The sequence below is a fragment of the Xenopus tropicalis genome, chromosome 1 (assembly GCF_000004195.4).
Source record: "Xenopus tropicalis strain Nigerian chromosome 1, UCB_Xtro_10.0, whole genome shotgun sequence".
NCBI classification, from domain to species: Eukaryota; Metazoa; Chordata; class Amphibia; order Anura; family Pipidae; genus Xenopus; species Xenopus tropicalis.
Genome location: NC_030677.2, coordinates 177,037,422 through 177,061,725, shown reverse-complemented (window position 1 = coordinate 177,061,725; position 24,304 = coordinate 177,037,422). Strand labels below are relative to the sequence as shown.

General features: G+C 39.3%; 1 protein-coding gene across 1 annotated transcript in view; it reads right to left on the bottom strand.

Annotated features, from left to right (window-relative positions):
- Positions 1-5,957: 5,957 nt before the first annotated feature.
- The window catches only part of ell2 (elongation factor, RNA polymerase II 2), a 36,032-nt gene continuing 17,685 nt past the window's right edge, over positions 5,958-24,304 (bottom strand). Inside the window, exons 5-12 of the mRNA XM_002933431.5 lie at positions 20,434-20,693; positions 18,186-18,310; positions 16,105-16,189; positions 14,791-15,346; positions 10,837-10,900; positions 9,934-10,105; positions 9,203-9,247; positions 5,958-9,109 (exon numbers count right to left, since the gene is read on the bottom strand). Of these exons, the coding sequence (XP_002933477.1) occupies positions 8,993-9,109; positions 9,203-9,247; positions 9,934-10,105; positions 10,837-10,900; positions 14,791-15,346; positions 16,105-16,189; positions 18,186-18,310; positions 20,434-20,693 (1,424 nt within the window). The 3' untranslated portion in view covers positions 5,958-8,992. The remainder of the gene's footprint in view (positions 9,110-9,202; positions 9,248-9,933; positions 10,106-10,836; positions 10,901-14,790; positions 15,347-16,104; positions 16,190-18,185; positions 18,311-20,433; positions 20,694-24,304) is intronic.

Here is a 24,304-nt window from a genome sequence, read left to right as displayed (position 1 = left end):
CGGTGAAAGTACCTTCGGCCGAGTAGGCGCATTAGTGACACAGATAGTACTATGGTCGTATTCGTTGGTTTTAGTATCGGCAACTAATTTCTAGCGTTAAGCCGACCTGTGGATCAGATATAAACTGGGCCGATGAAATACTTACCCAACTACCCCCCTAGTGGAAGTCGGTCCCGCGTCTAACCTATAGCTAGCCGATAGTACGGTCAGTCGGGCTGGTAATATATTCGGTGCCGGATGACTCACTTGTCGGGACGCACTTGTCAAGCTCAAGTGCGGACAAGAAGTTCCCCGCGCCAAACGGTCGGGTAGACTACACAGTAAGCCTATATAGCTACTCTCGAATAACCTCTAGATATTATAAAGAGCTAAACTGCACCATCTGGAGCAGAGAATAAAGGGGTTTTGACAGATTATTTAATTTCAAGCATTGAAGTACAGTGACGTAATAAAGGTTAACGGTAATCTGGTATATTATACAGTGAACAATGTAACCGTCAATTCAGCTCCTTCTGGCGCATTTCTATAATAGAATTCTATTAAAACAACTAATTTGCCCTGTAGGGCCGTGACAATATAGTCTGACCCTGACTCGGGCATGGAACACTAACTATAACTCCCTTACATTCTCACTTGGGTGCGAATAACATAGTGTGGATTTGGGATTTCTAAGGTATTACCGTGGTGAAACCTATATTCACCTTACTAATACATGCTAGTAGCTCACAATTGATACAGTGTGACTTATCCATGCTAGATTAGCAGACTCCCAACACGTACTGTCTCTTAGTAGCAATCCCAGCAGAGCAAGATTCTTCCTTTTGCGATACTGTTACAATGTTGCAACATAGAAAGTGAAACTGTTCCAATTTCAACAAACATAGGGCTGTTTTCTCTTTTAACCTTTCCCGTTCCCTGTACATATTTTTAAATCAATTTTTTTAGAATTCATATAAATAAAGGTTTATTTTAACTTTCTATATGGTGTGCCTTGATCAAGTGTACGTCTTTTCTCGTTACTTAACCCAGAAGAGAGAACATGACACCTACAGACTGCATGGGATTGCATAGGCCCACGGTTCTGCCTGGTCAGTTGTAGATCACTGGCACAAAGCTGTGCAAACTGTATCTATACTTCTTAAGCTGTCCATACACGCACCAACGATTTAGTACGATATTTGGTGCGTGTATGGCGGCTCGGCGAGGCGACAGATATCGCAAAAGGCTGCAGATATCGGTCGACTCGATTGGCCAGGTTAAAATATTTTGCACCTGAGGAAAATCTTCGTTCAGGGCTGAATCGGCAGAATTCCTATTGTTTCTACCTCCATATCGGACGATTCAGCCCTGAATGTCTGGAGTGTGGGAACGATCGCAAATCGCTATTTGTATGGCCGCCTTTACACTGAAACTAATGCCTGCATAAAGTCAGGTCAGTGAAAGCATGTAAATGCCCATTAGACAATCTATTTAGCCACTCACCAATGCTATGCAGCACATATACACAAACCATGATGTGTCCCTTTATGTGCTGCAAAATACAAATACTTTGGGCAACTGCCCTGTCTTGGACTCTGCTAATTGGATGTATATTTAAACAGATACTGGCACTAGAAAAAAACCCCAAAATGTCTCCTTTGCAACCCATACTAGTGTGCTGGCGCACTCTGCACATACTGATGGGGACTGCCCCAGTGCAAATACCTTTATAGCCACACACTTAGGAATGGTGTCTGTTTTCGTTTTTTTTTTTCATACCATTGCGTACCCCACTGCCCAGATGTAGACTATAGGCAAGGGAATTGGCAGTCATGTAGCCAAGCCCTTAAGGCATTCCCACTAAGATACTACCTTCTATGTAACGAATTGCAACGCTCATCCCACCGACAGATCTACTGTGCATCACAATACTCTGCAATGCCATTCTGCTCTCACAACTACTGTATGCTTACCTATGCCTATGTCATACACACTGTTCTGGGAGTCTTTAATCAAGTTTAAATACCATGAAAATGCGATCGTTGGGACGAGTAACTGCATTTTGTCTGAACTCTCCTGCCTTTTTAAAGAAGGGCCAGGATAAAGATTTTCTACACAGGCAGCAATTCCCTTTCAGTGGAAACCACAGGGAGACAAAAGCCACGAGTGACTGCCTGAAATGAAAGGGGGAGACAATGTGTGAGGTTTGTGTAAGTCAGCACCAAACAATACCCTAGCGCAGCATCGCGGCCATCAGCACCCACAAGCATCTACACAAAAAAGTGCAAACCGTCGTTATAATGCATTTATAACTACATAAAAAAGTTTCACGAACATGAAATCCCTATCATAATAATCTGATTCACCAGGGAGACAAATGCTGCAAATCAGCAGGACACAAGTGAAGGTTCTGATTCAGTCTTTGCCTCTATCTATATATATCTATCTTATATATTCCTGTAACAGAGCATATGCATCTGGCTTGTAATATCCCTTTTAAAGAGTGATGTCCATCCAGTCTTTTGAGAGTATAACTGCAACTTAAAGCAGTTTCTGTCTAAAAAGACAATTAAACCCCCAGAAGGAATACATGGACTATTAAAGAATCTTCCCAAACTGGTATATTATATATATATATATATATTATTGATATTGCCATCTTACATCTCTTCCATTGAGACACCATTTTGTGCTGGGCTGGGTGCTCCCTCAGAGATCACCTGACAGGAAATAATGCAGCTCTAACTGTAGCAGGAAGTAGTGTGGGAGCAAAAGGCAGAACAATTGGCTGATGTGACCCTTGGTTTGTATGTGCACAATGTGACTCTTATAATCCCAGAAGGCAGGCATTTAATCTTAAAAAGGCAATTTTCTATTTACGGTTACCCAATAGCATGTACTACTAAAAAGTATATTTTTATGAAATAAGTTTATTTAGATGAAACACAGCTTTACATAAGCTGGCTTATGCAATATATTTTTATATAAACCTATATTATTCGGGGGTATAGGTTTCCTTTAAAGGAGAAGGAAAGTCTAAGTCACTTGGGGGTGCCAAAAGGTTAGCCACGTGACTAAAATCACTTACCTTTTACCCCGGGCTGGTGCCCCTGTATGGAGAAAACAGCACCAGCCCTGGGTAGCAGCGATCGCTTCCTTCTTCCTTGTTCGCTGCACGCGCATGCGCAGTAGAGTGAAAAGCCGAACTTTGAACAGAGAAGTCGGCGTTTCACTCTACTGCGCATGTCCCGGACAATAAGCAGCAGCGCGAATAGGGAAGGAGGAAGCACTTGCTGCTACCCTGGGCTGGTGCTGTTTTCTCCTAACAGGGGCACCAGCCCGGGGTACAAGGTAAGCGATTTAAGTCACATGGGGGTGCCTAACATTTTGGCACCCCCAAGTGACTTAGACTTTCCTTGTCCTTTAAAGGAACAGTAATACCAAAAAATTAAAGTGTTTTAAAGTAATTGAAATATAATGTACTGTGGCCCTGCACTGTTAAAACTGGGGTGTTTGCCTCAGGAACACTACTATAGTTTATATAAATACAATGCTGAGTAGCCATGGGGGCAGCCATTCAAGCTGGAAAAAAGGAAAGGCACAGGTTACATAGCAGATAACCGATAAACCCTGTAGAATACAATGGTGTCTTATCTGTTAGCAGCTATATAACCTGTGCCTTTTCTTCTTTTGAATGGCTGCCCCCATGGCTACACACCAGGGTTTATATAAACTCTAATGTTTCTGAAGCAAACACAAAACTTTTACCAGTGCAGGGCAGCAGTACATTATAGTTTAATTTCTTTGAAATATATACATTTTTTGGTGTTACTGTTCCTTTAAGGTGGCCATACAAATACCACCATTACCTCTGTGTGGGTTGACATTCTGTTGACCCGAACCTAACTCGCTCACACCCAACAAGGCACATTTATTTATAGACGTGCCCAACCCAACAATCTGACATCACGAAGGGGGGTGGGACAGATGTGTGCCTATAAATAGACTGCCAGAGGCAGAAGCAAGACAGCATACAAGAACTGAATGAAGGCCGGCCCACACATTGACTAACTGCCTCCTCTCCTTTCCACACTCATACCATTGCTAGTCAAGCTCTCCAGCAGCAACAGATTCCCACAATGCAATGTGTCATTTTTTTTCCCACACTGGAACAGATAGAACACCTTCCACCCACTGCCAGTCCATGAGTGTAGCAGCATCCATGAACGGTATTCTACCTACTTAGCAACAAGTGAACTCCATTGATGCCAATCACTTATACAGGGTGGCAGCAGTGCTTTTCTCTGCTTAAAGGCATTCTGTCACATTTCAGTTAATAGCATTCATCAGTTACCAGTGCTTCTCCAGCAGAACCCTGCACTTAAATCCTTTAAAAAAAAAAAGTTTTTTTTCTTTTTCTTTTAAATAATGTGAAGCTAAGTATGTTCCTATTTTCCCAGGTGCCCTTAGTCATGTGGCTCTGATAAACGTCAGTCTCTCTTTAATGCTGCGCTGCAAGTTGACGTGATATAACTCCCCCTTCCCTCTCATTAGCAGAACAGTGGCTCCCTGACCGATAGATTGGGGTTGTGACACAGGGAGAATAGTCGCCAGGTGACTAATCTCCCGTGTCACAGCCCTTACTGAAAATGCAGAAATGCCCTCACCTAGTGGTAGATGAGAATAGCACTCAGTTGCATAGGACTTCAGCCACTTATCTGCCCCTGTTTGGGCACCCCCAACAGAGATCTGGCCTAAAATTGGGCAGATGTCAATTGGGAAAGTTTGATTTTCCACTGGACCAGAGACCACATTGGCTCATTGATGTGGTCCATGGTCCAACAGGCCATTTAACCCCGTTTTAATTTGATTTGAAAACAATGTAGGAAGATCCGCTCGTTTGGCGACATCTGAACATAAGAGAGTCAGATTTAAACAGATCAGCTTGGATGCGCATTGAAGAATTTTTTGCATATTAATGCAGACACAGCCAGACACTGGCTGTGGAGAGATGGGGAAAAGTCTGGGATCTTAAGGTGGCCATACACGTTACAATTATGATCTTTCCTGAGACCATTGGGCACAGAAAAGATTGTTTGTACCCTCCTCTAACACTCAGAGCTGAATGGTCAGATATGGAAGAAGAAACAATATGAATTGTACCCCTATCTGACGATACAGCCCTAAACACAGCCTTTGCTCAGGTGCCTTCAACGGCGGCGTGTCAAAATCTTTTATCCCACCCGATCGACCAATATCTAAGGCTTGCACCGAATATTGTACAAAACCTCATTACGTACGATAATACCAGTGCATGTATGGCCACCTTTAGGCCAAGTATGAAAAACAATAGCTTAAAGGTTCCTTTGGGAAGTGCTGGCTCTTTCTGAAAGCTCAGGATAACAAATATTGGCATGAAGGCAGCCATCTCAGATCACTATTACAGATAAACACATTTGTTGGTTCAAAAACATTTTTAAACTGTAGAATAAATTTGCAATGTACACAGTGTAATTTAGCAATAAAATCTACACCATAAAAGTCTGTGTGTAAAGGCTAAGCAATTACACATTTTTGACTGTTGCTAGAAAAGCAAACACTAAATATTAAATAAGATATGTTTGTAAGATGATGAACAAAACCCTACTTTTCTTGTTCCATATATTATGCGGTACAAACCTGAATGATAAAAACTAATGTGAAACAATGATGTAACGTTCCACCCCAGTGATTAAGAATTTTGCCACCCAAGGAAATTCAGTGTGACAAATGCCAAGCATGCTGGTAAAGCAGATATTCAGGCTTTTCCCAATGAGGCAACAATGGCTCTTCCTAGATAAGAAGTCACATACACTTACTTTATGGGGCAGGGAATTACACCAAGAATTCAGGAACCCAACACCCATTCACTGTAGAAATAGACAGTACCCGTATCTCCAAATTGAAAACTGCAGTTGAGTAATACAAGGACAAACAGCTTGCCTTTTAAGATAGAAGTTTTAATTTGTTCTGACATATTATAACAACGTTACATAAACCTAGAAACAGAAAAAGCTCGGAGGAGCCAATTCAATCTCAGCTTGTTTCCCTCAGACAGTGAACAGTTAACATTTCAATAGCAGAGGAAAACATGGTTAGTGTGGAAGAAATGAACTGAACTCTGGATTTCAGTATTGGTTACGGTCAGAAATGGAACGTGTCAAACATTTATTTAGCACATATGAAATACATAGGTGTGTGCCACATGCACATATGAACTCAAGTAGGAGAACATACCTTTAGAACAAAACATTGCATAAAACATATGTATTTGGTTACAGGTCTATTTAAGACTTGCCATTTAGCAGAATGAATGCCATGTTAAAGAAAAGCCGACCATGTCAGAGACTTCTCCATATCGATACCTGATTGTTAGCAAAGTTTTTTTTTTTTTATTCTTGCAATTTATCGTTCCTTGCTTTAGTATTAGCTAAGGAAGCAAAGAATTGTAGTTCTGATGCTGGAGAGCCACAGGTTGAGATACACAATGCATTGCTCTGTAACTGGCAATTGCAATACTGAAAAGGAACTATTACATTTGTTGGTAAAACAAATACTTAACTGCCCACATTGAAAGGGGCAACTAGATTCCCCAGTGGCTGGTACACGGAACACAGCTCTTTAAAGCCACGACTTCCCCAGAAAAACAAAAATCATCTCCAGTGCTAATACATTGTATACTGTAAACCAGAAGCTGTGCTTGCTACATACTGTTAGTGCCAATGCCTCACTCTGGGTACAGCACAATATAAACACCAGTTGCCAAGTCTGATCGCTACACCATTACTGAACTGTAATAAACAGTCTCTTTGATTAACAGACTTGTATTTAAGCAGGGGCAACCAGCACCCCGGTTTACTATTTAACTATAACTTCCAGAAACTCGGGGGTTTCACAAAATCTAGAGCACTGTTGGTTGGTTGCCTGTTCTGTGATATGGAACATGTGGCTAAAAACACAAAAGATACAGATTTAAAGGAGAACAGTCAAAAGATTAGAGATGAAACTACCTAATGGGAAGTTTCTATACACTTGCCACACACTTGACATGTCATGTATTCAATAGTACCCCCTAAATAAAGCTAGAGACACAAAAGGGACAGCAGCGCACAAAGAAGCAGAAACATCTGCACTTCATGTTGTCATTCCTATATATTGCCAAGCTTCCAGTGATCTCATATAAAGTGCAGGCTGTCCAAACTGGCGGGAGAGAAGGAATGCCGACAACTGGTTACAGAAAACCTGTGCATGTGCTAATAAAGCAGGGTGCCTACATCACTTAAAAATTCAGGGACATTTCTAATAAATGCATGTTGCAGGGCAATTGCAGTTACATTTCAATGCAATCAGTGCAGACCCACTAGCTGGATTTTCTAGATCTGTCCCTGAATTTTCAAGTGATCTGGTCACGCTATAACAAAGGTCAATTTAGAGTGGTACTAGCTCACCAAGTCTATAGCATATAAGTCTTCTTCTGACAGTTCCCCTTTAAATCTCTCTGCAAAGGGTAGTAACAGTTTTGAAATTGGGTAACAGGAAAGCCGGGCTGGTTCTTTTGAGGGCCAGAGCTGACCCCTGTGACAATTGCACAAACATTCTGGTTTACTTTAATAAAAAAAAATAAAATAAAATAAATAAAAGTTCAACTTTCAATGCTGGAGGCAAAGTTTATTAGAGATACCAAATATTTTGGCAAACATTCCAATAATCACATCTGTAAACATAATGCTTCCCTTTTTCATTGGCATCGCTTACTGAAGGAGAATGACAAAAATATCTGATTTCAAGAATGTCAAGATAATGAATCATCATATACATCTGTTCCCACATGGAAAGGAAAAAAAAAATAAAAATAAAGTTTCAACGTAAACGGTACATTGCATGATATGCAAGTTTGTGCTCTCGAATGATCACAGTATTTGTAACGTTAAATAGATCTGTAATTTAGTCTAGCCCCTGGCTCCCAGGAGGAAAAGAAAATTAAATATACATGTAGGTAAATAGCTTCTTTGCATATCTTTTTTTTCAAAAAATACTTTATATCAGTATATAAATAGGTCACCTATATGGTTACAATTCTTACCTTTTTTGTCCAAAAATTATATTGGTTAAACACCTTCACGAGTAGCATCCTCCTCGGAAATGAGGAGGTTTATCAAAGTGTCAGTTCCCTCAGTCTCCCATGTTAACATTGCTGACACTGTTGAAATGGAAATGCTTCAGTTTTTCCCCAAAAAGAAGTAGTAAATTCATAAGGAAAAAAAAAAAAAAACTACAATAACACTTGTCAGCTGTTGAACCTGAGCATTAGGCCTATTAAATAGCAGCATTGTGATTTTGTCTTGCATGCTCACACCCACTCAGCCCAGGCACGCATCCAAGCACACTCTCAGACGCCGATAGGCCATAGTGTGCTTCCCTATGGTAAAGAAAAAGGGGAAGCAGAGTAGCCATTTTGCTACCCAAGTAAAGACAAGCAAACACCTTAAGGCATCCATTGCAGTGGGGGGTACAGTCTGCAAAGTTCAAGTTAAAGACAGACGGTATTTCGGTGATCTGTACACTTTCTGTACCTTAACTTTCCAAACCCTTTTTTTGTTTGTTTTTTTAAATACATTTTGTGCAAATTTTTTTTGTTAAACCTTCTGCCATTTCAGGCAGAAGATTTGCATTAAGAGACAGACATTTATCCAAAAGCACATTATTTGCTGCATTATTTCAAATGAGCATTTTATCATCAATGGTAGGCACTGCAAAAGTCAGTAGCTACATTGATCTTCACAGATAAATGCAAGTCCAAAGAACAAGGACGAAAAAGCAGCTTTTAAATAAGCAGGGGAACAGGGAACTGGAAAGGAAAAAAAAAAAGTCTGTTAATACTGAAACTCCTGAAGTTTCTTAATTCTAGCGTAACACATCTGGAATTTCTTTCAATAAATAATGTTATTTATTCACATCTTGATTAAGCCGAGCTTTAGTGCCAGGACTGGGCCTGTTGTTGGTCAAACTCTCCTATGAGTCTTTTAATGTGAGCGAGCTTGTTGTGCAGATATTCACATCTGTACTTCTCTTCATAATAGTTAGGGCTCGTCTGCAAAGGAAGAGAAAAAGTATTAACATCCTTCATGTTTAAAAGGTGAAATCGGCACTCAAGAAAAGGAACAGTTCAGCTTGCAATACTGACCTCTTTCATCTTTCGATATTCCTGAAGAACCTCTTCATGTACTGTCTGTAAAGTAAACACAGAATAAACATCAACTAGAGACTATGAAGAGGTGGGCTAATAAATGGTACTTGGGTTAATAAAAGTTTCCAACTTGGTGAAACCATGTATGAAAATGCTAGATATAACCATAAAGGCATTCAATGAGCCTAAAGGTGGCCATACACAGGCCAATAAAAGCTGGTGCTGGAACAAGAAGGCAACCTAATGGCTCATGTGGCCACAAATCAGGTAGGTTTTAAAATCATGTTGGCACCCCTCAGTAATTTTACCTTTTTTCCTGTACCAAAGTTAAGAATTATTATCAGATAGGTAATTTCTGCCCAAATGCTCTACTCATCCTAAAGTTTTATGAAATAAGCATCATTGCATTTTATAAAGACAAGGCTTGCGACTGATGAAAGGGTAGTATACGCCCTTGTTCAGCGCGAGTTCATCGAACAAAACTTGTGCTAAGCATATGTTTTGCCTAATGTTTTAATCATGCTTTGATAATTTGAGCTAAACAAGGCAAACAGGGGGAATTATAAAGGGCTTGCACTGCTGCTCTATGCAGTTAGGAGATGCAGTGCTGGAGCATACCGTCTCAACTTCTATTCTAGAAATAACTACAAAAAGACAAATCAGTCCTTATAGCCACAAAAGGATATGGGGCTTCAGCTGCCCTTAGTATAAATAAGAGAAGGACATACCTTATATTCTTTAGAACCAGGAGAAAGACTCTTCCTTTGTGTGTCGAGTTGCATAAATTTTCTGGTGACATTTTCGACGCGGGCATGCAAGCTTCTGTACTCGTCATATTCTGAATTGAAATCATCTTTGTAACTTTGCCTCTGCTCACTAGACACTATGACAGTGTATTTGCTGAAGAAGAGATATCTGAATTAAATCACTTGAAAATAAACTTACTGTGATCTCACAACCAAGGCCAAACATTTAGAAACTTTTTGAAATAAGCGGGACAAAACGGGCAGCAGCTAAAAGAGCTTTACAAAGCAAGGGCTCCTGGGGAGATGTGTGTGTATAGCATTATTTTAACTTTCACTTAGGCTAATGGAACATACAATGGTAGTGTTTGCTTTGCTGGTAGAGAAACTCCCATCCCCGCTCACTGTCTGCCAATGATTTGGGATTTTCCTTCTGAAAATGTACATTAGTATTTTGTTTTGCAAAAAGTTGTCTGTCACCACTGGTGCCAGGTGTTTGACATATTTCTGCTGTTTCTGGGGTGGACAGTGTAGTTTGCCACTCGTTCAGGATAAAAGGGGAAGGAAAGACACTCCAATAGCTCAACTGTACAGCAAATTTTGTCCCAAATAAAAGCTCAGGCTGGAGTCAAAATGGAAGCCTACAGGGTTCAAATAGACCATACAGATTGCAGACAAGTGCAGTGTGACTCAAGTTTAAACGAGAAGGAAAAGGTGGATTCACTGGGGGGGCCCCAAGATGAGAGAATTACCCCAACAAACTCTTGCCTAACATTTTGGCACTGCCCCAGTGATTCCACCTTTCCTTTTCATTTAGAATGTAGAAGAGGAATTAGAAAGAAAACATTCACATTACACTTTAAAAAGCTCTGTCTGACATCAACTTACACCATATAATCTGGTAATTCTGTAGTTGATGATGGATCTGATGCAGTGCAAGTGTCTTTCAACCCTGCAAAAAGATATACAAAACACAGGCGTTATTCCAAATCATATTAATGAGCTTATGTTTCCAGGTAGTAATACTTTAATATAAACACTAAATATAATACAAGCAAGTCTAATGACACAGTTGACTATGGTTTATCGGATGCCTCACACTTTCACTGAAACAAAATGTGTCAAGTGTGTTGAAAACAGATTTCCAGGGGGACAACAACAACAGGTGAAACAGGGATTCAGAAGGGCCCAGCTGCCAGATCGCTGAATTGCAATTTCAATACAGATTCACAAAGGTCATATTGCTATTGCAGTTTTAGGGTGTGAAAAGACTCTGCCGGGGCATAGGCCCAAAAACTTCTAGTCACACCAATTCATTCAGCAGCTTTCATATGTACCACGCACTAAATACTGAGTGTTTTTGTTTTTTAACCAGGGTCAATACATTCCACCTTAAAAGAACAGTTCAGTGTAAAAATGAAGCTGGGTAAAATAGACTGCTCAAAATACAAAATATTTCTAATATAGTTAGGCAGACTGGGGTGAGTGGACGTCTAGCATAATAGCCAGAACACCACTTGCTTTAAGCTCTAAGCCTTTTAGTCAGCGAGTTTTGGGGGTTGCACATGAGACAGTTAGTTTCTGAACACTCAGGTCAGATTCAAATGAGAACCAACAGTTAAGTCCCATAATTTCTGCCCCCCTCAAGTCACTGATTGGGTACTGTCTCCTAACAGCTGAGAGAGCTGAAAGCTGGAAGCAGTGTTCTGGCTATTATGTTAGACATCTGCCCACTCAAGCCTTTATAGATTACATTTTTGCCTAATTAACTATATTCAAAAATGTTTTTTTATTTTGCACAGACCTGTACAAAGAACTTTCTGTAGAAGTTTTATACTGTTTGTACCAAGTCCCATTTTCTCATTTACAAAAGTGACTGAAAAGCAGAGAGAATACTTGTCACATGCCTCCAGATTTAATAAAGATAGGCGTTCCCACCTAAAAGTGTCATTTACCACCAGTCATGTCTGCAATACTGGTTCAAAGTATAATTAACTTTACCACACCAATCTGCTATATCATATTTAGCTTTAAATACAGCAGTCTGGTCACTCCTCTAAACCAGCCTTCTTGACAAAAGCCAACAACAAGTTCCACGAGCTCTCCCACTTACCAGAGCACAAACCAGAACTCACTTTGTCTTCCCATAAATAACTGCAGGAGCGTGGGCAAAATACTCTCATAATATGAAAGAACTCAGTGGACACACAGGGTTTACAGTACATTATATATGCCAATTAAGTATTAAACATACTGCTTTGTATGGTATATGAAGCAAGAGTGGCTGCTTAGAAAATTCCACACTAGATTGTGGCTTGCAATCCAAGGTCTCTCCAGTCTATTATTCTTGCTAAAAAACCCCAAGGTGACAGACTAATCTGGCAAATTTGCAACCATGCATCAACTAGTTAAATGAGAATCCTACAATTACATTTTGATCCTGGTGTAAAAAAAAAAAAAAAAAAAAAAAAAAAAAAAAAAAAAAATGCAGTGTCTGTTTTAACCAACTTAATCAGCATCTAATATATTGAAACCTACGTTGCAATGTTTGAGAGATATTTAAAGGGCGCCTATTGTCAAAAAAAATTGTTAATACAATCTGCACTCCAGCTGGGGGAAATAGCTTTCTTATTGCCCTTGCGAGCACGAAGTCACCTACTCCTGGAGGGAGCTCAGGTTCAGTCACATGCATGTGCATAATGAGATAGTCTCCTGGCTCGCTCAGTATGTGCATGCATGTGCATCAATCCCAAGATGGCTGCCAGCAGCAGGAGTTCCCTCCTGTTTCCCCCAACTAGCCAACTGGAATGTGGGCTCTATTAGCACAATAATAACTGACAATGCCACATACAGACTAAAATTCTTGGGATTGCACATGACCATTAAATGTCTGTATTTGCCTGGGGAAAACCAGCTATACAGTGCAGCTTTAGGTGATGGCACATGGGGTGCACAGTTGACAAAGCATTGTGCGGGGGACAAAAAAGGTGTTTTCAGCTCTTTGTCACCAATGGGAAATGTGATTTCTTACAAGGGCCCTGTGTGCCATCACCCTTAAAAGGCAATGTGCTAATTACTGTTATATGACAATATACACAAAGTTGGCATTGGTGCAATAAAAATATTTCTGTTACCCTTATCGCCAGAGTGTTTCACTGCCCATGTGGTCAACAATCTATAGGAGCTACTTTAGCAGGTTAATGGGGAAGACAGACTGTGCAATTAGTCGCTTCAAGTTTTAAAATCCAGTTGTGACTAAATCACCACCGCTAAACATAACAGCAACTTGTATATTTATGAACGGAGGTATATCACCACAAGTGGGTTTTCGTTTTAAAAAAATCATGGCAACTAATGGCCCCATCTGTCTTTGTCCATAAAAGAAAAAAAAAATCCCTTTGACATAAGCTCACTGTTGTGTTTATGTAAAAAAGCTGCATAAACATTATCTGAACCTCCCATTAAAGGAGAACTAAACCTTACTCTGTTCAGAAATCTTGTGTGTTAACCTACTATAAAACTTCAGAGCTACATGGCCAGTTTAATGGTGCCATTATACATCTGTCTTCTGATCCTCTTCCCCCAGTAGGGATCTTGTAGGAACATTCGCAGCTGAAGCTAATTCAGGATGTAGATTCAACTGCACATGCTCAAAGATCTGTGACAACACTCTAACAGTGTTCCCCAACCAGTGGCTCAGGAGCAACATGTTGCTCAGTAACCCTTTGGATGTTGCTCCCAGTGGCCTCAAAGCAGGTGCTCATTTTTGAATTTCTGGTTAGGAGGCAAGTTTTGATTGCATAAAAAGCCAGTGTAATGCCTAACAGAGCCTTTTGTAGGCTGCCATTAAGCAGCCAATTACAGCTCTTATTCCTACCCCCAGGAACCTATTTCATGCCTGTGTTGCTCCAACACTTTTTCCATTTAAATGTGGCTCAGAGGTTGGGGATCCCTGCTCTAACAGAAGAGGGTTAGAAAACAGGAGAGGATAGCCCCTTTGAACTCTGAAACTCTGCTAATTTAAGTCAGGACACAGGGTGACTTCTGAAAAGAATAGATGCTGCGGGGTGGGAGCTTGGAGGTAATTTCCTTATTCATATAGCACATATTTCCAGAGAGACAGTTTTTTTGTGACATAATAGGTTCTAGAAAGTCCCTCTGACTCCCACAGTGGATAAAACATCCCAAAAATAGACTATCAAGTTTCCTTTCAAGCTGTGTTTTTACATAGTTTGGTGCCTCGTTTTCTAGCTACTAGAAGTAGCTCCATGAGCCATTGCCACAAGTAGGCAACTATTTTCTCTAATTTCTGCCAGGGTCTCAGGCTTATAAGCTTACACAGAATCTGAATACCTTCTCCTCCCACCGCTTTGCTGAAGAATCAACAAGACTGGACAATGTCCAAAATGCAAGTGGCTATAATTCCAAAGCTCTGAACTGTTCAGGGCAGCAACTAAAACTGTCAAAAATGGTTGAGTGGCTTTCCAAAGCAAGCCCAATTTATGGCCTGATGTTGAACGCAACTCTATACTGCATCTTTAATATTAGGCCAGTGTTCACCACCTTCTTCCCTGTAGAGAGGCAATTTACCAGCAATTTCTCTAGGAGTTGCTTGTCATGTAAAGGAGTCATCCACAAATTTGTCAAAACCTATTGTAGTAGCCTATAAAAAGTTCCTTTTCGTACATACAACACATTAATTCAGTCCCCCATCTTAAAACAATCCATTCTTTTGTAAAAACTCCTAAAATGAAAAGCTTAACTGAAGGACTTCAACATAGTCACAACACAGAACAATGGCTGAGCATGGATATCTAAAAAGTGGCTAAAAGCATGAAATACCTTTTTTTCTCTCAGAACAGGAACTCTGTTCCATTTTCACAATTTGATCTTTTTTCAGGTGCACCGCTTTGGTTTCCTCTGCAGTCTCAGAGTCCCGTCTTTTACGTTCTTTGTCCTTATGCTTTTTGGCCTTCTTTGTCTTTTTGTGCAATGTGCTACTTTTATCGTCCGTTGATTCCGACACACTCAGTTTTATCTGAGTTGGTACTGAATTTTCTAGAGTAGTCCTAGAGGTATATTTTTCTTGCTGGTCCTCATAGGTGCCACTGTTCTGACTAAAGCTGTCCACTGGCAAATCCTGAGTACCCCGACCCTCTGGGGTACTAGGAGAATTGGAGTTAGAGTTTATATTCTGTGGGTTAGAAACTGGAAGGCGTGCGGTAGGAAGTGGTAGAAGGGATGGGGTGGCAGCTGAAGGTGGAGGAGCATGTGCTGATTTTTCATTGGCCGAACTCAGGTGACCATTCATTGTTGGCTGGACTCTGTTTGTAAGATGAGAGATGCGTGGCTTTTTATTCATCAAAGGGTCAATAAATTCTGTATCCAGAGGTCGTTTCTAAAAGGAAAAAGGACAAGTGTTTCCTATCAGTAACATTATATGTAGTCTGCTTTATGGGATTCATGCTTGTCAGAATAATGTAGGAGATAAGATGTCTGTTAACACAAATGTTTAGAAAACGTATATGCCATGGTGCAAAGACTTGTTGCTTGGGAGATCCAATGTAACATACCAGGAGTCATGACCTAGTGCTAAAAAAAAAAAAAAAAAAAAAAAAAAAAAAAAAAAAAAAGGGCAGCCTACCTCTTACCCCTTGTTCAACATAAATTAGGGCTTGTACTTTTTTTTTTATTCAAGTGAAATCTATGGTTTTTGTTCTTGAACTAAAAACAGGGCAAATACGGACCAGTGATAGTACTCCACATCTGGTTCTTGCCAATTAGATTGCTGGTATACAACACCATTTCTTCCCCATGTCGGAACGGTTTTGTTAGCAGAAGCCTATTATGCAGGAGGATTATCTGTGAATTTGCAATCTATTTATCTACTTCGCAATGACCAAACATGGAGTAGCTTCAAATGTCCTTATTTGCCCTGTTTAGTTTAAGAAATAAGATTGTGTTTAAAACCAACAAAATGTATGTTCAGCACAAGCCCTGTTCATTCAACATTCATGTTGAACAAGGAGGGGATACTGTCCCTTTAAGTGTACAATAGGAAACCTTGCAGTGGAGGTTAAATATTATATATTTGCCTTTAAATGTGTGCAGTAATACTGCTTAAATATACTTTACTATATTCCAGTCATTAAATACCTGGGAGGGAGATGATGATGTTGCCATTGGAGGTGAATCTGGTTGACTGGTGCTGGTGGTATTACTTTGAGACTGGTTAAGTTTTCTGCACAAAAGCAAGCAAATGCCAAATCAAAAATACAAAATAACAAAATGTCCAAGAAAGGGGGACAACAAAAAATCTCCCCAACAAAATGGAAATTCAAGTCTTTCACAATACTGGTGTGTTTGTGGTTAACTGCTAATTTCTGAATCATTACAGCTTTAGTTATGTTCATCCTTTTAAAAACAACCATTCAAACTTCTCCAGTCATTTGCTCATCTCTATGAACAAGTAATCAAGATGAAAGCACACTGGAAAGAGAACAGTGAGAGCTGGCTATGATATCCTAAGTATCATAATTACATTCTGCCATACCCCAACTGCATGATCATTTCGTCATGGGACAAAATACACATACAGACTGATAGTAACTCAATTTAAGCGTAGTGGTTAACCTAGAAATACAAAAGTTAATTCCAGGACCCTTTTACCAAGAGATCCAACAAATTAGTGGATTGGCACAATTTGCCCTAATACCCTGGCACATACAGGCCTGTGTGGACATTTAATTTAAGATTTGCTTGCCTACAGCAAGGACCTTAATTGTTTTTCCTTCATAATTAAGTGTTTCTCGACTTAATGTGGTCATACATGGTTCGATCCACTCGTTTCACAAAGTCGCCAAACAAGCTGATGATCTCCCGATATGCCCACCTATGGTGAGCGATATTGGGGTAATTTGATAATTTGGCCCTAGGGGTATATGACCCGTTGAACGGAGGACCACATTAACGAGCCAGTGCGATCCCCTGATCAAACAAAATCAAACCTGCCCGATCGAGATCTCACCAAATCTAGGCCAGACTTCAGTTGGGTAGGCCCATCGGGGGTACCCACACCCTGGGAGATAAGCTGCCAAACTGGCAGCTGAAATCTGCCTGTGTATGGCCACCTTAAGCAACAAACTTACACGTCGTTTGCCGACTACAAGCTACTTGTGAATGGTATAACTGGGAAAGTAACAAGATGCTTGGAATGACATTCAGCTGGGATATGTAACTGAAATCTGCATAATAGCCTTTGAGAAACACCCCTGGAAAATTCAGGGTCAACAGCCATGGAATATCTGTACTATAAAGATATATGACTCTCAAATGGATATTTCAGTCCACTTAAAGAGGTAGTTCACCTTTAAATGAAATTACAATTATGAAGATTCAGTGAGAATTTGCAATTTAGAATTGCAATTTAGTTTTCATTTAACGGTTTGTTCAGCAGCTCTCCAATTTGGAACGTAACAGTTATCTGGTTGTTAGGGTCCAATTAACCAACAGGGCAAACAACAACAACAACAACAACAACTATAAAACTGTAGCCTAACAGAACAATTTTTTTTGCTGAAAAGTGGCATAAGAGCAATGCAAACAAAAATAGTTTACACATTCTATAAGAATGTGACATTCTAGAACATACCAAGAGCTAACTAAGGTGAGCTACGATTCAAGTATTTAATATGTTTTGGTATTTAAATACATAGGATGCATGTATGGCCACAGAATGGACTTTTGACAGGGCCCTCTTTACTTCTTGTATCAATTATTGGCTGGTATGAATGTTAAGTAAAGCTGGCCATACACGCACCGATGATTCGGTGTGTATGGCAGATCGACAAGACGACCGATATCGCAAAAGCTGTGGATAGCAGTTGTCTCGATCGCCCGGGTTTAAACAATTTGATCAGGTGCCGTTGAAGGCGCCTGAACAAAATCTGCATTCAGGGCTGAATCGGCAGATGGAGGTAGAATTCTTATTGTTTCTGCCTCCACCTCTGACGATTCAGCACTGAACGTCAGTGGGGAAAAATAAATCTTTTCTGTGATGGATGGTCGCACAAAAATCAGAATTGCCACGTGTACCTTAATGGGTGTACACACTGAACCTGTTAATTGTACAGGGCTGCAGAATATGTTAGCACTTTATAAATATTATAATATTCTGTGGCTGGACGTACAAGGATATATTACAATGGTGCACTGTCAAGTTTAATAGACATACATACCTAGAAAGCACTTGATCTAATAAATGTTTATCACCTTCCAGATACCCAGGCCAATCTCGCTGTATTTCTTTGTACACAAAATCCTTTAGAGTATAGGAATTGTCCTTGGGATTCAAATTGGCAACCTAAAAGGTGGGAGAAAAAAAGAGAAGACATGAAAATAAAGCAAAAAAGCAGCATTTTTGAAATGCATTTTGATGAAAGAGGGGCCATGTGCCCCCACTCAGATTTTAGCTATGCCAAAAAAAAAAACAAAAAAAAAAAACCACAATAATATAGTGGAAAGCAGTAGCATAGCTCATTTCTTTACTACTAGTTGAAACATCCAATTTATAAAAATTCCAGGCAAAGTATTCCTCAAGAAAAAAATTCCCCTTTTGATCTATATTTATTGGGTTGTATACAATTTCACTAGGTTTTCTTTTAGAGTGACCAGTAGAGATAAAAAATTCCCCCAGATTGTGTTTCACCGCAACTATTGCCTTTGCATATTTAGAACTTAAGTAATCATACTGCATTTGCTTATTACTGAAGAATCAGCACTTCCCTCTTTTATGGAGAGAATATTTTACACAGCTATAGGAAAAAGAACAAGGCTACATTGACCCATAAGCAAATATAAATATAGCATATACATTTTAAAAAATGTGTAATGTATTTTAAGTTTTGTTTTCAAATATTTATATGCTATATTCATACATTATAATCTGAATTATATATAAAATGTGTAACCGTTATTAGCACTATAGCCTTATTTTACAGTTTTGCATATCCGAGAGGGGTGTCACGCTGAAGCATTATAGAGGGCATAGTGTTGGAAGGCTCAACTCCAGCAGGAAAATAAATAGATTTGCAGTGCATGTATCTTTCCAAGCCACTCACAGTTGGCTCAAGGCTTGTTTGCCATTCGAGGTGTAGTACTGCCCAATAAGGCTCTGCATGTATTTTCTAAGAGAAAATGATCAGCTTGCTTGTAGCTAAGAATAGATCTCAGTATGCTAGCTGCGTATGATGAGCTAGCAGTATACTGAAGAAGAATCTTTGCTGACATCTAGAAAGCAATGTAACACAGCAGGAATGCCTTGAGCATTACTGGCAGGCTTTTGATAACTGTAAAACAAGGCTTCCGAACAATAAAACCTCATAAATACCACTGCAGATCATGATTAAATAGGGATTTAATATTTCAAGGAAGATCAATTAGAAAAAAAACCATGGAAATAAAAGAGTACGCCCAGGAAGTTAACATATCGCAAAGGACATTTTATTAAACAAAATATATCACTTTTTTTTTTAAATAAACTATGTATAAAATTTATATTTATTATGCAGTTATGATAGTGATAATGCCAGTAGTTTGACTTAGACTGGACATGGTCCTAAATAGAAGGGATATCTAGCCTCCAGATGAAGCTATTTTAAGCTGACTATACACATAACGACTTTTCCTTAATCAATTTCAGTGCGATCCAACAAAACCATCAAATTATCGCAAGGTTGGTGTGCACCGAATGATCGTACATCTGACCTTTAATCTGATCTTTATTATAAATTGATCGGGCAGGTTTAAAAATGTTCATCTTCAAATGATGAAATTAATTAGTCTATTGATGGGATGGACAAATTTTGATTGCTTAGCAATTCGGCAACTGCACATGTACTGACTACACACATAATTTCCATTGGACATTACAATATTGTTTCCAGGAGAAAGTACAGCCTGTAAACAATGTATAGAAAAGCATATGTTACATCCTCTTCAGTTTGGAATCAAACGTTTAAACAATTGTTTCAAGATAAGCTTGGTCACACTATAATGAAGTGTCTTTAAAAAATTCTCCATGTGTATGGCCACCTTTAATCAGCAAACAGATACAATTGGTATGATTATGAAGCACAAATCCTTGCTCATCTATTGAGCTTGCCAAACTAGCAGAACTTTTACTGCTTTGGCCACACAAGTCATAGCCCAATTGTGCAACACTGGACCAGAGAATAAAGGGGAAATGTCTTCTGCACACCAGATGGAAAAAAGCCTTCAGCCACCACCCCCTCCTGCCCTGTAAAAAAAAAAATTTCTATGCCAGTGTTAGTGAGGTTTGTTAATTTAAGAAAGGGAATTGTGTTGCAGGGTTTAGGACTTTTTTTTTTTTTTTTTTTTTTTTTTAAGAACCTCTACTTTGAAGAAAAATACCTAAACTTAATTCTGACATGAAAATACATAGCCATTTGTATGAGGTGAGCTCACCTGTTGCAGAATGACTCCGAGAGAGTTCTTGTCTTTTTGGTTAACTCCATCTTTATGTAATCGAGCCAGTATCTCTGGTTTTTTATAAGGTTTCAGTGCCAGCAGATGAATCACCCTCTCTCTATATGGCCGCTGTGCAATTACACTGCTTTGATTGGATTTTCTTATCGTGCTCGCAGGGTTAATGGGTGTCGACCGCTTTCTTTCTGGTGCTGTATCTAGAATATTAGTTGCTGGTTTGCGAATCTGGACTCTTTTCCCTATAACATATAAAAGTAAACAGTTAAAATTACAGTTGGACGATTGCCAGTCTATATACAGCCCAGGTGAAGGCCCGCTTTCGTGTCTGTATGTCACATTGATATAAAAGCCGATAGCCCAGTAACATGCAGCAATAGTCTCCGAACCAGACTTCCACAGGAAACTACCTACATGCACTTAAACTAATAGTCACCAAGAGATGTGGTGCAGATCTGCAATAATCATGTGGGTTTTTACCACTTTTTTCCCCCTAGATGTGCAGTGGAAATAACCTAGCATTACCAAACCATATTAAAGGCAAAGTAACAAAATTTTTAACTAAAAAACCTGTTCTACCCTCCCCCAATAACTGCCCTATCCTGAAAACCATTTGTTATTTTGAATGCTTTAGTAGAAAATACCTGTAAAAAACTTAGCTTCTTGTCATTTGAACAAAGGCGATATGGCGAAGCCGGGGAAAGTATCAGGAGATGCATCAACTATGCGGCGATTGATCAAGCCTAGCCTGACTCCTTCCTATACAGAAGTCAGACTAGACTCGATCAATCGATCGCCGTATAGTTGATGCATCTTTCAATACTTTCCCCAGCATACCGTATCGCCTTTGTTCAAATGACAGGAAGCCAAGTTTAACAGGTATTTTCTTCTAAAGCATTCAAAAAAACAAATGGTTTTCAGGATATAGCAATTATTGGGGGAGGGTAGAATAGATTTTTTAGTTAAAAATTTTTAGTGTTACTTTTCCTTTAAGTTAAGATGTGAACAATGATGCAAAAGTAATTTGTTTAGATCTTATATTTTATTGCCCCAACAGACACAGTTGATGAGGGTGTGCCAAAAGTTCAAAGAGATAGGTAGAGCTTTTGAGCCATGCGTACGTACGTACGTGCGTACGTACATACGTGCGTACGTATGTACATCTTTATTTATAAATTGCTACTTATGTCCACAGCGCACTACAGTAGAATACATTAATACAAACAGGGGATTATTAAGATAATAAATAAATACAAAGTATAACAATAAGTACAAGATAAACACAGTTGCAATAAGTTAAGAGTCAAAGACACAAGAGGATGGAGGTCCCTGCTTACAATATGCTTATGCCAATTTTTTCAATATAAGGTAGACTGTTTGCACATAATAGGGGCAAAATAGGTTCCAACTAAGAAGGTATTGCTTCTTTTTAAACCTTTTTAAATCCATAATGCTGTGGAAAAGTTTGTCAAAATGCCCATACTGTCACATGATTTTGTGTGGGTTAAGTTTATAGGAGAACATACAACACAGAGTGGAAAAACAGCCATATTACCATAGAGTCAAGAGACCACCCGGTGCCTGGTAGGTAAACAGAACTCAGACCTAATGATGCAACAAATACATTGCTACAGATAATTTTGGAAGCTGCAATGTTAGTGCAACCATAAGTATGGCTTCCTGCTCAATAAAACACATGCAATTACATACACAACAAAGGCAATGTGGAAAAACAAGTTGTTCCTGTATTAAAGAACAAGCTGTAACAAATATATTGCCTGTGTTTCTAAGCCACGTAAGAGAAGCAGTTTTACCTGCAATCAGAGTAGATTAGGTTATTGGGGTCAAGATACATTATGCAGTTAGAGGGGCCCAACCTATGATCCCTTCAACCCATGATCTCTTTTTCATATAATTTGTGGTTGGAAAAAACACAAAACTGCCAACTAATAGACAACAAATTCATTGGGAGTATTCCCTTTCTCTGCGTACAAATATATCGTAGCAGCAACTACGTCAGGTTCAGTATCAGAGCTGCCCATGCATGGGGTGTGTAACAGCAACTTAACAAATAAGCACTGTCTGCATAAACAGAAAGAAAATGCACATTTCTAGAAGACAGTTACATGTCTTTAAGAACAGGCAGATTTTACAGTTAATTGTACAGGTATGGGACCTTTATCATCCAGAATGCTCAGGACCTGGGGTTTTCTGGATAAGGGATCTTTCATGATTTGGATTTCCGTAACTAATTACAGAGAAAAAGGGAATCATTTTTAAAAATTAGAATTATTTGCTTATAATGGAGTCTATGGGAGGTGGCTTTTCCGTAAATTGGAGCTTTCTGGATAACGGGTTTCTGGATAAGTGATCCCATACCTGTACCTACTTTCTTCACATTTCTACAGTTTTTAAAACGTTTCTAGGAAATACATTAATTTTAATTATGGAGTGGAAAAAAAAAAAAATATTAAAGTACACAACCGTGGCAATGAAAACTAAAGCACTCCCCTTAGGGCAATGAGAGATGGGGCATTGTCACTAGCACAAAATTGGCTATCCCACAGACAAAGAACCAGAAAATAACTAATATCTGCAAGAATGAATAGTGTCATACATAAAGTGTCCTATACTACAGTGGTGCAATTGAGGGAAATGCCTGCTGTTATGCGGATAACATGTTTCCATTTTTTTTTTCTGATGAAAGTATTTGTGTGCTTTAATGCCCACAGGAGAGCCTTTAAGGCAGTGGTTCTCAACCTTCCTAATGCCGTGACCCTTTAACACAGCTCCTTGTGCTGTGGTGACCCTAAACCATAAAATTATTCCTAAGACCATCGAAAATATGTGTTTTCCCCGATAGTCTTAGGCAACCCCTGTGAAAGGGTCGTTCAACTGCCAAAGGGGTCCCAACCCACAGGTTGAGAACCGCTGCTTTAAGGAACAGTAAAAATGAAAGTGTAAAGTATTTATAACATAAATGTACTGTTACCCTGCACTTAAACTGCTACAAAAATGTTATAGTTTATAAAAAAAAAAAAAAAATATGTTGTTGTGTATCCATGGGGGCAGCAAATCAAGCTGGCAAAAAAAGGAGAAAAGACACAGGTTATATAGCACATAACAGACAAGCTATGTAGAATATAATGGGGCTTTATCAGTTATCCTGTGCCTGGCTGCCCCAATGGCTACACAGCAGCTTTGTTTATATAAACTATAGTAGTCTTTCCGAGGCAAACACACAAGTTGTACCAGTGCATTATACTGTAATTAATTTTATACACTCATTTTGGTGTTACTGTTCATTTAAGGTGGCCATGTCCAGGAAGATTTAAGCTGACAATTCTGCCCCTTCAGACAGACGGTACATAATATGCCATGTATGGGGCCCTCTAACGGGCCCGTCCAACCAATATCTGGACTACAATCACGCAGATTTCGATCAGGCAGGTTTAAAAACGAAGACTAAAGCAAATTGTTGATGTGGCCCACCCTCCGATCACATGCATTTCCGTCAGCTTGATATCATCCACCTCTAGGGGGGCATATTAGAGAAAGATCTGCCCAGTGTATGGCCAGCTTTATTTACTCCAGTTAAAGTGGCCATGTCAATGCCCTTAACCTATACCGGAGAAAGGTTGATTAACCTTTACACTGCCAACAATATTAAATATAATTTGTGTTTACCGACAACTAATTCTGAACATTGCGTGCTATGACTATAGGGGCATTTCCAAGGAGGACAATTTTAGCATACTTAGAAGACTACAGATTTTTTTCTAAGCCAATACAATTTCACTATGAACCAAAGATATACTGAAACACCCAATCAACATCAGACATTAGTGTTATT